Genomic DNA, 13,874 nt, shown 5'->3' on the forward strand with positions numbered 1-13,874 from the left:
GGCCGTTGGCGGGGCTCGCGCCGGGCCGTTGGGCGGCCGTTGGCGGGGCTCGTGAGGCGGCAGCGAGTCGCTACCCTCAGGCGAAGCGGCTTGAGCGCCGCGCCACGCGGGACGGCGGCGGTGCCTCCTCGGCAGCCCTGCCGTGCAGCCCCCACACGAAACGCCCGAAGGGGGTGAGAAGGACGCCCCTTTCCTGACCCTCCAGCCCCTGGCTGCGGTGCCGGCTCCGAGGGCGGSAGCCGTGCCCTCCTTCCCCCCGTTTACCTGCGGGTGAGACCAGCTCGCCTTCGCTGAGCTCCCCGGAGTCCGAGTCCATGCTGCAGGTACCGGCGGCGAGAGGCTCCGAGCGGGGAGCGCGGGGAGGGCGGCGGGCGCCGCTCGCAGGAGCGCTGCCCGGGGCAGGGGAACGGGAGAAGGGAGCGAGTGCCGAGCAGAGCCAGCCGCCTCCTCTGCCGGCCGCTGGGTCCGCGCCACCACATGCAGCCACCCCGCCTAGTGCCATTGGCTGCAAAGGAGGAGCGGAGACGGGCGGGCTCGGCCGGGGGGAGGAGGGAGCGGGGGCGCGGCGGGAACGGCGCCGGCTGCCGAGCTCCCTGCACAAGTTGGCCCGAAAGCGGCGCCGTCCTCGCAGCCGGCCCCCTCCGGGGAGCGGGGCCCGCGGGCCGCCGGCTGCCGCCGTGACCCACCCGAGCAGCTCCAGGCTGCCCCTCAGAGTGGCCTGTGGGGCGCAGAGAGGAGCAAWGGGCAGCTCTTCCCCTCAAAAACGGGCCTCCTCTGCTGCTTCCCTTCTATTGCCTCAAAAATTAATCACTGAAACTGTAGAGGCTACTGCRAAAGTGTCGAACTTTTCAGGGTATTGGTGTCCATGTATCAGAGGAGTGAATTTTGCTGTTACTTGTTTGCAGGTTGTCTGCAGCTTCAGGAACATTAGGTGCAACATTAGGTAAATAAAGGCAGGGATGGAAGATCGGTTTTGATTCTGAGACTGAAAAGTTTGCAGTGTAGATTCTTTAGGCTTTACCWATGTCCTGTGAGGTGCTGCAGTTCTGAACCATCCCTTCATTCAGATGGCTGAGATTTGCACTCTGCTTAGATGAGGTAGACCTTTCATTCTCTGGTGATTCTTACTCTTTTTCTACGCTTGCATGCAGTTGCTGGCCAAAGATCACTCTTTTTTTATTTTTTTTTTAATTTTTTTTTATTTTTTTTTATTTTTATTTTTTAACTAGACTAAAAGTAGTAGGACTGCTTTTCTAACTCAAAATGAATCCTACAACAAACCTCAGTTAAAAGCCGCAGATTATGTCATGTCCTAAGAGCCAGACGGTGCCTTGAACAGTTTCCTGTAGATTTTTGCAGGCTCCTGCCAGAGGCTTGCTTCTGTAGTTGTAGGCCAAAGATTTTTCCCTCTTTTCTCTCCCAAACTGTGCAGATCCTCATGTTTCCAAAGGAAGCAATGCCAGGGTGCTGCTTAGAAGCTGTGTGAAATTGAAATTATCTATTGCCATCAGATTATGCCAAATATTTGTGACAAATGTGAAGACTTTTTCTAATATAGTGTATGTAATACATAAAAAAAACCTTTCCAAAATTTAAAAAGGAATACAGAKAGATCTTCTCATTAATTCCTCATTCTCTGCAATGCTGAGTGTAAGAACTACAATAAAAATGAAGCCAGAATTTGCAGTGTCCAGAGTGAATCCTAGCTTGCTTCTCCTGCTCTCAAATCATGTTGAGCCTACAGAGACAACAGACCTCAAGCTTTCTGGCCTGGAGGTTGTTACCTTTAATTTAGATATTTTGCAGGATTCAACTCTATATCAAAGGTTTGTCTCTTATTTTGCAAAAACCTTAAAACTCTGTGGTGAAAGGTAAGAGTAAAGTGATTTGGAAAGTTGCTATTATATCCTGGGCCCTATAATATTTTSTTAAGATAGTGGTTTTTTGTTTGTTTTTTTCCCCCTCCTCTCTCCTCCTCTGACTTTTTGTAATTTCTTTCACTGAATTTGTAATAGCATTCCACATGCTACTGGTTATAGCCCAGCAATTAAATAATATTCAAGAAAGAACCTGTATATGTAAGTCTAAGAGGCAATGCAAATTAAGAATGCATATCCATGCATTGCTCAAGTTAATAGAAGGTAAGTGATAAGTTGCAGGCATGGTATGAAAGGTGATACAGATGCAGGAAAAATATGGGATCAACAGTCAGGAAAGACTGTCCCAGATACATCACTGAGAACAGAATCTGAGATCAGGGAAGACTTGAACATTTTTGTTTCTTATTACCACCACAGATGCAAAATATAAAAAATCTTCTCCATGAAGGAAGATAGGAGTTCAAGTATAAGTTTGTATTAGAGTATAATATATTTTAGGGACTGTCTTTTTCTATGTGAAATTCCAATGGTAATTTCTAAACTAGACAACTTCTGACTTGATAACTGTAATTAGTAAAAAGAAGTAGAATGAATATTGTAGAGGCTTAGCTAGGGATGGAACCCTTGGTGCTTCCCCAGCAGGAGAGGAGACTGCCAGATACAGTGAATATTCTAGGTCATATAATATGCTGGTATGTGCACAGTGCCACTATATTTGTGCTTCCAGGGTGTTCCAGGTGCTGGACTCTACTTTCCAGAGAAACTGGCCAAAATAAGAGAAATTATCTGCTAACTTTCTATTTTTTTTTTCCTGAGGTCACAAACTGTCTATAACTGTAATTAAATGTTAAACTCTGAAAATTAATGCATCTCTGCTGCTAAATGATCACAGTTAAGTCAGATATAGGATAGATTTGTCTTTCAAAGGATGGTGAAAAATGAAGTCTTGATCTGGAGTAGTTAACTTAAACTGAATTCCACTTATTTCAGTTTGTCCTTTTTTTTTTTTTTTGCTTGTGTAATCGCACAAATAATATAATGGAAGTGGAATAATGTGATATTATGTTGCATCAGACTTGTGATATATACATGGGGCATTCTCATTACGGTACTGTAATTACTTTCTATTCCACAGTAAATGCGGATTTTCAAGATCTTATTGCTGCTAACTGTAAAGCAGTTATTAAAGTTTTTAGCTGAAGTAGAATGAGCACATTGTTTCATTTCAAAACATATGGTTAGAATTCTGCGTTTTGGTTTGATTTCAATTTTTTTCATTAATATTTTTCTGCCCAGTAGAGTCCAGCCCTTGGTTTAACATGTGACCTGGAAAGTTCCACAAGCTCAGAGCTCTTACCTTCATAGTTTCCATCTATTACAGTGCTGGTACAGAGAAAGATGCAAAAGCTTTATTGACAGCAGTGTATGTACTAGCTGGATACACCTTAAATAAAACTGCATGTGGAAAAGTAGAGTATTTCTTTTGCAATTAGTATAAACTGTACAATTACATCTTCACTGTTATATTTATAGACCTATAGCTTATGTTTCCTTTTTATTTATTTATTTATTTTTAACCAGAAGTAGTGAGAAATATGCTTGCTTTTACGGTAGGTGTAAAGATTGTCTGGAAATTTAGATGCTGTTATGTTGTTTCTCAAGGCCCAGTTAATGCATCTTCCTGCAAATCTCTACAAATATGACTTACCAGGGAGGCTGGTAACACAAGCTATTGCAACTACCCCATGTGCTGTATATATTCCCAGTTACATGATGCTCTCTGTAGTGACTATGTTGCTGTATGGCTCTTCCATTCACATTTTAATTCCATCTGGTCTTGATTTTATTTCCATATGGAATTTATTTGAAATCCTCCTCTGCCTGCTCATTGCATCTGCGTGCTGGAGATCTGCCTGTGAGAGCTCTTAGGTTTCAGGCTTGCTTATTGGTTCTTTCTGCAGATACTTTTGGATGCCAGAGAAGTGTTATATACCTTCCCAGACCAAAAGTGTATGTGTTAATTCTGTTAGTGAGAAAATTCTTTTGATTAAGAAATTCTATTCAGAAATTTTATGGTTTAGGTCATGATGCTCTCCTATCTCAAAGACCAGTGAGTCAGGTCTTCTTATTTTAAAACTCTAATAAATTAGGTACTTATTTCACCTGCAATTTTTATTTTCGTTACAGGTGGATTTAACTCTCATAGTGATCATTTAAGCTGCATTGAAATTTAGCATTCTTTTTCTTTTCTTTTTTGTGTTTTCTCATCTATTATTATAGTTGATTATCTTATGGTAACGCTCGGGCATTTGACGATGGCTAAGATGCAAGCAAAATACAGTTAAACCAGCAACAGATGCTGCTTGTTCCTGAGCTGTTTTTCAGCAAGCGTTGAAACAGTTTTCTGCTTGCAGTCTGCATGATGGGTCATCCTTGTTTTCATCCCTGATTTCAAATTATGTGTAGGAGGAGGATTCCACAACTTCGTGATACCCTGAGAAAGCAGAGAGAATTTTGTTGCTAGGAAACTATGGTCCTATACTGTTTTTACAGAAGGTTTTATAGTTCCCGTCAGTTATTTCATTAACTTTTCTAATCCTATTCTTTATGCAAACATCCACATGTCTTTCTGTAATATATTTATGTATACTAGAAATTATTTTTACTATAGTTACTTTTGTATTTTTTATGCCATCTGTATGAAGTGGGAGCTAATCAAACCAGTTGAGCGGTCTTTAAGTGGTGTGTTTCTTCCATAAACTCATCTGAAAATGACTTTCCTCAACAGGTTGAAACAACCAAAACATTACTAAAAAGGATGTGATAAATTGTGAAATGGGATTTGTGAGAAGGGAAATGGAGAGGAAATGTGGATATCTCTTAGAGATTTTATGAGGATAATTTGTCTCATAATCATGAGACCAATTTTAGGATAGAGCTTCTGTTAAACTCTGTAGCACCATCTGGAATAAAGGGACCTGTGATTGATGTGAGGCAACCATAAAGAAAGTAAATTTTTGTGGAGCAGTTCTSTAACATCCAATGACTTTGTTGCAAATAGAAGAATGTTAATAAACTTGTTTGTGGTTTCTGTAGAACTTGATGTAATTTTTAGAACTGTGTGGAACATCTGACAACGTGTGGGAGTTACTCTATGACCATTCTGAAGAGCATAGCAAGAAACCAATCTGCTAGCCAYTCCTCTATAAATAACCGAATACCATCAGTCCAGACATAGAGTTTAATTTTACTTGTAGTCTTAGGAATACGCAACATCAACAGTTAGGTTACATGCAGTCCTGTAACCTTCCTGGTAAAGAGAATGAAATTACTTAGAAACTTGCTGTCCAGGTCACTTTCAGATGAATTATTTCTTTTGCATGCACATTTGAGAGACTTAAATTCAATATATCAATGCCTTGAATTTAACTAGAAGAGTTTCTGTGTATCTGCGGATAGGTAGGTCTGGATCCTTTGTATGACTGAACTTTCAAATCATACATCTTGGGTCCTTTGAAAGCTCTGCAGTCAAGGTAGGTGCACTGGAACACTTGAAGGGAGAAATTATATATAAATAAATGGCCCTTTCAGTACTGGTGGAGATKTAAAGGAAATCGGAAAAAGTAGAGGGCTCTGGTGAATTTCCAGTCTCCTAATGAAGTGTACAAACTATTTGCCATCAGTAGTCACTGAGGGAAACGCATACCGGTAGCATATATGACCTCCAATAAAGATTTTATTTTCCTGTTAGAACCTGTCCTGCAATGTTGATAGCCTTGTGTTTTAGGCAGAATCCCTTGTTCAACTGAAAACTTCTATTTCTCCTTAGTAAAGTAACTAGGTAAGAATCTTACAAACCTTTTGTTTTTACTTTTTTTCCATCCCTCTGTCAAGGAAACCTGCTGTAGATAAACAGCCATGGCATGGAGCATTAGAACTGGTCCAGTTATTCTTGCTGTGTGTGTAGTTTCTTTTTATTTATTATTATTTTTTAAATATTACTTTGGTGGTCCTCACTGCAGGATATGCTGGCTGATTATTTTATGTAGATCCTGTGTATCTCTAGCATACAGTGGAAAATTATTGTTCAGGAGATGGAAAAAGGCAATAAGTAGAAGGCTCCAAAGAGCTAAAACGGAAAAACCTTTGTTAGTGCTGTTCACATTGTGTAAATTAGGGAAGAGGGAGAAAAAAAAAKTGCAGTGCTTTTACTACAAAGTGCCTGATGCTTTAGTGCTGGTAATTTGATAACAGAAATATCAGTGACTGGCAAGTCAGCAGCTTTCTGTTCTTGAAAATACCAATTTCAAAATTATCAGAAAAATTACAGGAAGGTAACAGCCACTGTATTTAATTTGCATGAGTTCATTTTTAGCCTGATTCCGAAGAAAACAGGCTCAGGATTGTGTTTCTATCCTTGCCCGAGTAACTTTTAACCTGTAGGCCAGTTTTAACAAGTCAAAAGAGGAAAGTTTATCTCAAAAGTAATTCAGTTTCTACAAAATGTGTATCTCTTCCACTCAGCAACTGATTTAGTGTTTCTGCTAAAGRAAAGGCAGGGAAAACTTGGCTCTTGTTTGGCAGCAATTGGTGGGGCTATTGGCACGCACTAGCTGGCCAGTCAGTGCGCTCAGTTTTAGCTAGTGAATCACATGCTGCTACTTTGTCAGCAGGGGTTTCAGAAGGAAAGTTGTACTTACCAGGGTGTGGGAAAGCAGACAGAGGAGTTAGGTGCCAACAGATCCAAATCTGTAGGAAAGAGAGCATGTTAATTTTGAGGTTTGTGGAACAATGCATTTAGAAGTGGAATTACGCTACAAGGGCTCGAAATCACTGTAAACCATAACACTTCTATTTTGTCCAGGAAATTGAAAAAACATAAAAAAAAAAAAACCCAAAAAACTCCTCGTCTTTGCAGAAAGACATGACATAAGGATAGGTGATGAGAAAGAAGGATACTCAGAGTTTTCAAGGCTGCATCTTGCATCAGAAATACCGGAGTAATATTGAATTACAGCAGGATAATCTGGAGAGTGCACTTCCTGTATGAAATCCACTGCACTTCCATCCCAGTGCATTTTGCACAGTGGTGAGGCCGGGAGTGCAAGGCACTGAGTACATCTCAACTCATCTGTTCTTCGTAGAAGAGCATGTCCTAGGCAGTACTAATTGGTTTAAAACCTTGATGAGTTCCCACGTTTTTATTTAGTCTTGAAAGAAAACCAATGGACTAGAGCAAGCATTGATAGCAGTACTTGTATCCGACAGTAGAGAAACTCCAACTGTTTCACCCATATATCTGAGCAGAGAAACCTTGACTACTGAATTGTGACTGGGAGATTATCTTTGCTACTGATAACTATAGGAGATGGGAAATAAAGGACACTTTTTTTGTTTCTCTTCTCCCGGTGTTCCTTGTTTGATGGAAAATAAGAGATCATGACTACTATTTCTGCTATTTCAGAGAAAACAAATGCTGCTGTGCTCCCTGAAGTGAAAGAGTTTTTCCTAAATTACTCTCATCACAAATCCATGCCAAAAACTAGAGTAGGGAGTGGGACTTACGGATAGAGCTCCAGTGGGGAAACTTAAGTGTAATCTTCCATGATGCCTCCACTTGTCATTTTGTGATGACCTCCCTTTATTTTTCATTGCTTAATTCTTAAAAGATATTAAAGAGAAAAAAAAATGGAAAAAATATGGTCATAAAACATATAATACGGTAGCGTACCTTTTAGCATGTGTCGTGTTCATGACTGATCAATTAGTCTGTAATATGGAAAGCACTTAGTGTCATAGGATAATTCAGGTTGGAAACCATCTCAGGAGGTCATCTAGTCCACTCTCCTTCTCCAAGCAAAGGTCTGCCAAAGCTCCATCTTTGTTAAAGACATAGGCTGTAATGTTTCTCTTGTCAATTGGGTGAGTTGTCTCTTGACTTCTGAGTTTTGCGCCCATCAAAAAGGAGTATCAGCCAAGATTGTAGGCAGGGGAGAATGAGATGCATTGTCTGCAAGGCAATTTGAGTTAAGGATGACAACCAGCCATAGCTGTAACAACTGTTTATAGTAAGCATTTTGTTAGATTAAAATTAGTGTTTGGTGGATCTGAAATGAATTCCAAGTAGATAACGAGTTACATGATGTGCCAAGTGCTTCCTACTTTTAGACAAGCTCAGCATCTCCAAGGAAGCACTGGGTATCACTGAAGAATCGGACCATGGGCTGCTTGTATAACAACGCTTTGAGCTTTTTATCAGCAGTTAAAATGAGTAGCTGAGTTGCTAAAGAGATTTGCTGTAGATGTCACAAGCTTAAGGGCAAATCAACTGTTGCAGTAGCCCTTATAATGAAAGAATGAGGGAAAGACATCACAAAATCTCCAAACTGGGATGCTGCAGAAGAAAATCAGGGGTTCAAAGCAAGCGTTCTAGTTAATTCGCTAAAGAATTGAGGTAAGATTCCCACCATATTAGAAGACAGTGCAATGTGAGTCCACCTCATATTTAACAAGAAGTGATGCATATAAGACCCTACTCCTATAAATGAGACCATATGCCTCTAAACAGCCTGTTCAGAGACTTATTGCAGTCAGTAACACACCACCACACCGCTCGTTAAAGAGCATACTATGACTTTCAAGAGAAGATTTCTTGAATAAAAGATATATTTTGGAGATAGAATCTTATCTGGGGTAAACCGAGCCTGGCTCATTTTTACTAAAGAACTGAGTGTCCTTTGACAGGATATCCTGAGTATTCTGCAGGAGGCCATCGTGCCTTCATGTATCAACTTTGTAAGATAAACATGAAACAGTAGAGAGAAGTATCAATCATAAAACAAGCTGTGTTTGATTTTCATTTTATAAGGGTGTTAGAATTTTGCTCTTGACATCRCAAATAGAGCATTTAAGAATGTTTCTCAGCACATTTCCCTGGACTGAATTTTGCTCTTCTACTAGAGTTGTTAGAGTTCCAAATGAGCAGCCTTTAGCACTGTAAAGCAGGCGCATAGCCTGTGGGGTTGCTATCGCCGTCCCGCAACATCCCTGTGGTTGGAATGAGAATTGATCCATGTGGTCATGATTGAGGCACACTGCAAAGAAATTGTGATGTGAACCGCTGTAACTTAGGAGAGGTGATTCTTAGTCACCTGATAACTTAAATTCTTTAAAAATTATGTTAAGTTGTAGAAATGAGAATAAATTTAAGAAATGCAAGTATATCTACAGTTCCTACTGTAGAGCATACAGTCTCATGCTGAACATCAGCCACACTTAAGGATAATATGTTCAGTTACTTTAAACAACAGTCCACTTCTGTAAGATCCTCTTGATATTGAAAAATACTTCTGTATGAAAAGGCAACTTTACAAAGCATTGGGCAAAGCACATGTGGGTTGGTTCACTATATGTTATAGATCTAAGCAGTCCATTTCATAGAATCATAGAATGCTTAAGGTTGGAAGAGACCTCAGAGGTCCTCTAGTCCAACCCCCCTGCTCACACAGGGTCACCTAGAGCACGTGGCACAGRGCTGCATCCAAGCGGGTTTTAAAGATCTCCACAGAAGGAGACTCCACAACCTCTCTGGGCAGCCTGTTCCAGGGCTCTGTCWCCCTCACTGTCAAGAAATTTTTCCTTAAGTTCCTGTGGAACTTTTAGTGCCTCAGCTTGTGGCCGTTTCCTCTAGTCCTATCGCTGGCCACCACTGAAAAGAGGCCGGCCCCCTCCTCCTCACTGCCTCCCTTGAGGTATTTATACACGCTGATCAGGTCCCCCCTCAGCCTCCTCTTCTCCAGGCTGAACAGGCCCAGCTCCCTCAGCCTTTGCTCATATGGCAGATGTTCCAGGCCCCTGATCATCCTCGTAGCCCTGCTCTGGACTCTCTCCAGCAGCTCCACATCCCTCTTGTACTGGGGAGCCCAGAACTGGACACTGTACTCCAGATTTGCTACATCCCTCTCAGGCTATGATAAAAATGAATCTTGAAATATCTTGTATGGTGACTCATCTGATATTAAGATCTGCCAGTGTTCATAAACAATGCTGTTCATCTTGTATGTGCATGTACAAGAGGTGTAGGTGGAAGCTGAAGCTTTAGTTGCAGTGAATCAGCTTTTATTCACTGTTTCTCTTATTCCTGATTTTTGGAGAAATTCTCTTCTTTTCTGTGCAGTCAAAGGGTGGAATTCCAGGGCTGAGTGAGGGATGCAATGTGCTTGTTTCTTGCAAGAGTCCTGAGATTTTATGGTTCAGATAATTGACTACTAGAAATTCAACTTCCTGTCATTGATGGTGATCTGATTTTTGTTTGATCTTCTTCTTATTTATTTTTCTTCTTCTCATTTCCATGGTTGGTGATCCCCTCAAGTAAACTGGTTCATTCCAGATGTCCTCTACTCTTTTGGATTTTATGATTAGTGTTTTTGTAGAGATAGCTCATTAAGCAATGCATTTTATGCATAGAATGTTATCCCACCAACCTACTTAATAACCTATTGACCAAATAAGATAAAATGCAACCGGTTCAGTAAAATATGTCAAAAGGATTTTCTCTTTTTCACAGTCTTTTAGATCTTGATTTTTAAATTGATAGTATTGTCAATCTACTTTGTTTTCTTACTAGCAGTTGTATTATTCTCTCTTTTAGATAATGTAATTTGTATTATCGATAAGCAGAAAGAATTTGCTGGAATAGGGTAGGAAAAGAGCAAGGGTTCTTGTAATGGAACAGAGGTTAGATTGCAAGTTSCACTTTAAATTTTGTGTTAGTAGCATGCAAACCGCACAGGCCCTGTGCAGCCAGCAGATGGAGGACTGTACTAATTGTTCAGAAGTGCTTGTCTGCTTGTCTACTGCAGACTTGCTAAAAAGTGGCTGCAAGTTCTCATAACTTCATTGTATCATATTTTATACAGAGCAAAAACCTATAGAGCAACAGAAGTAGATGATGATGGCACTTAGAAACCAAGTGACCATTGCTTTTTTTTTTTTTAAATATGCATGGAAAGCACCATTCCTGTCATTTAGGATTACCAATGACCTAAAAGTTCATGAGGTTACAGGAACAACACAGCTGTATAAACATATGCCAACAGCATGTTGGTGAAGAGTAGCAGTTCCTTCATATTGAAGGTAAGCAGCAAAGGAGAATGCAGTTGTGCCAAATGCTGCTGTTGCTTGTTGCATCAGTTGACCAGAGCTGCAGATTCTGCTTTGTTCTGGCCTTCAGGGCAGCAGCAACAGAAACAAATTGTGTGATATTTCCTGTCTTTCTCACCCACAATGGGCTTGTTGCAACATCTCTCCCAGTGTGTCTTTTTGCTGGCCAGCCAGTCCAGCATGACATTTCCCTGGCTGCCTACTATCTGCCTTTAGACTATTTTATCCTTTAGTTCTTCTAAAAAAGCTCAGTCTTGCGAGGCACTAAATCTCCAGTGAAATACAGAACCTTGCCTACTGATGATCAGGGCAGATAATGCTTAGAATCACCTAAGAGTTAGTGTCCAGAGAGAAGCTATCATGGTCATGCCCGCAATGCTAGCTCACTTTCAGTCATGTTTTTCATAGCCTTATGATGATATCCTAATGAATATTTATCATTATTTGTGAGACCCTATTTTCAGCAGTTGTGTATTATAGTAACAGCTGACAAAATGTTCATTTTGGTGTGTAATGAAATTGTCTCTATTTTAGTTGTTTATTGTTATGGAGCTGCCACTCCCATGCCATTATGTCTGCAATAGTAACACAGCTGGATTCCAGGCAGACTAGAAAGCTCAAAAGCATGGCTGATTAGTTTATTTCTTGTTCAGATGAGAGTGTCTCTAGTGGAAATGTTAACTCTGCACTGTGCCTTTATCATGTAGTACAGATAAACCTGGCCAGTAAGATTTGACAGCTTTTTTTTTTAATGCAAAAAAATTCTTCCAAAATTTTCTGTTTAGTGGCATAGCAAGATCTTTGCTTTTTTAATCTCCAAAGTCCTTAGCATTCAAGCTGTGTATCTGCCAATAATGCAGTCTAGATCTAGCAAGAAACCAGCTCATGGCTAAAGTAAAACCAGTAATAACTGGTAATTACTAAAACCACTATTTAATTTGGCACACTGTCTGGGATTCAGCTATTAATGTATTTCTTCTACATCTCATCAGTAAATCATATTTGCCAACTTGTAACAGCATTTTCCATCACTTAAGTTTTAGCACAATCCATGTTAGAAAGCTTTTCACACTGTCTCTTCTTTACTCATTAAGAATATAGACTTCAATCTAAATTTCTGCTATCTAAGAGAAAAGCTTTATGTAAGTCAATTTCTCCTTCGGGATTACTGTCTCCCTTCCCTCAAATAATGTTATTGGCTTGAGGATGCTTTCTTAGAAGAAAATAGCCCCCAGAAGAATGTTCAGTTTCAACAAATGACCTTTTCAGATTAAAAGGTATTTTATTAGAAATACACAACTAGCTTTGCGAATGTAAGTTTATATTGTCTTAATGCTATATGATGGATAAAACCATAAGATTGCCTTTGTAGCTTCAAACCAAAGCTGCAACTGCATAATTATATAAACCAATTGAAATTTGAGAGGAGGAGGACTTTGGACGATGGAGTGTATCTATGGCCAATCTCCCTTTCACAAAAAAATGGAGAACAACTAGGGCTGACTTTGTTGTAGGAAAGTGTTTTGTGGTTGAATTTTGGATCCTGGACTGATTTCAAACTAGGTCTCATTTATCCTTCAAACTCCAAGGACTGAGCAAGGGTCAAGTACCTCCCTTTTCTTCCATACAACAGACGATTTAGTATAGCAGTTTGTCACTATGTGCAGATTGTACTGCATCTGGTTTCTTCTTACATCCTCAGCTTAGAAATAGAAATGCAGCTGTTAGTATAATGGGAGGAGAGCACTTTGCTGGCATTCTGTTTTTTTTTTTTTTTTTTAAACATATTTCTAGACTACTTTAGTTAAAGCAGGAACATTCTTTCAAGATGGTTGTCCACATTCATGTAAGAATGTACAAAAGTGTTAACCATGTATGACAAGAACAGATGCCTCGTGGTGAAGTTTAAACAGAACTGGGAAGAAATGAGTGCTTACCAGTTTTCTAATGCAGAGCAATGGAAGCTGTTCTGCATATGAGGGCTCAAATTTGGACACCTACCGCCCCTCCTTCTCATTATTGAACAAAAAGGAAGTAGTTCATAATAAAAATAGAAACTGGTAAAATCTCAAGTGATTTGTTCTGTCTTTTTCTTCCACATTGTAACAGCACATTCCTGGTAATAAATGATATTGCCATATATAGTAGATATTGGTTACCAATAGGGAGGCCTTGACCAGGAGCTTATACTGGTCTGCTTTTTTTCTTCTTGAATTGTTTGAGTGTCTCCTTCAATCTAGTACTTAATACTATATAGTCTGTGCTAATGTTTTAAGTCGTATTTATTATTTTTCTGTGCTAATTTTATAGATATAATTTATAAAAAGATCATGTGGATGTGCATTACTTAAAATTTTGACAAGGAAAATCCATTCCTTTTTATTCTTAGCAGAACTCAGAAATATTTGCCTGTTCAGTTTATTTTGTCTTAACTTCACTTAGCACTGGAAATGCAGCATGCAATTAAGTATCTATTGATCCACCATGTAACCATTAGAGACAACCTTAATTTAAGCATAAAAGATTTTAAAGCATAATACAATTGTTTCAGCTTGTTATGCTGAAGGAAAAATGCTGTAGCATAAATTTACAACATTATGGAGTACTGGGAAGAAGAGAGATGTAGCTAGTATAACCTCTAAATGATGGTATTATGTGCAATTGATTTTGATCTGTCACGATCTAAAATGTTCAACAAGAGAGCTATAACTAGAAGGAAAGGGGAGCTTGCAAGCCTTCACAGGTGTAAGTCTTGGGTGTTCATGGTCTTATTCTAGTAACAAAACTAGAATTTGCTTAAAATAGAAATTTGTAGTTATTGTATGGGGTTTT

The 13,874-nt window shown here is 39.7% G+C and overlaps 2 protein-coding genes across 3 annotated transcripts in view; one reads left to right on the top strand and one right to left on the bottom strand.

Moving 5' to 3' along the window:
- TNFAIP8L3 (TNF alpha induced protein 8 like 3) overlaps positions 1 to 338 on the bottom strand; it is a 37,043-nt gene extending 36,705 nt beyond the window's left edge. Inside the window, exon 1 of the mRNA XM_026045830.1 lies at positions 265 to 338. Within this exon, the coding sequence (XP_025901615.1) occupies positions 265 to 316 (52 nt within the window). The 5' untranslated portion in view covers positions 317 to 338. The remainder of the gene's footprint in view (positions 1 to 264) is intronic.
- The window catches only part of GLDN (gliomedin), an 86,075-nt gene that overhangs the window by 13,907 nt on the left and 58,294 nt on the right, over positions 1 to 13,874 (top strand). The gene's annotated exons all lie outside the window — the stretch shown is intronic.

This window comes from Nothoprocta perdicaria, unplaced genomic scaffold, assembly GCF_003342845.1.
Source record: "Nothoprocta perdicaria isolate Ctin4 unplaced genomic scaffold, notPer1 scaffold_41, whole genome shotgun sequence".
In the NCBI taxonomy this organism is placed as follows: Eukaryota; Metazoa; Chordata; class Aves; order Tinamiformes; family Tinamidae; genus Nothoprocta; species Nothoprocta perdicaria.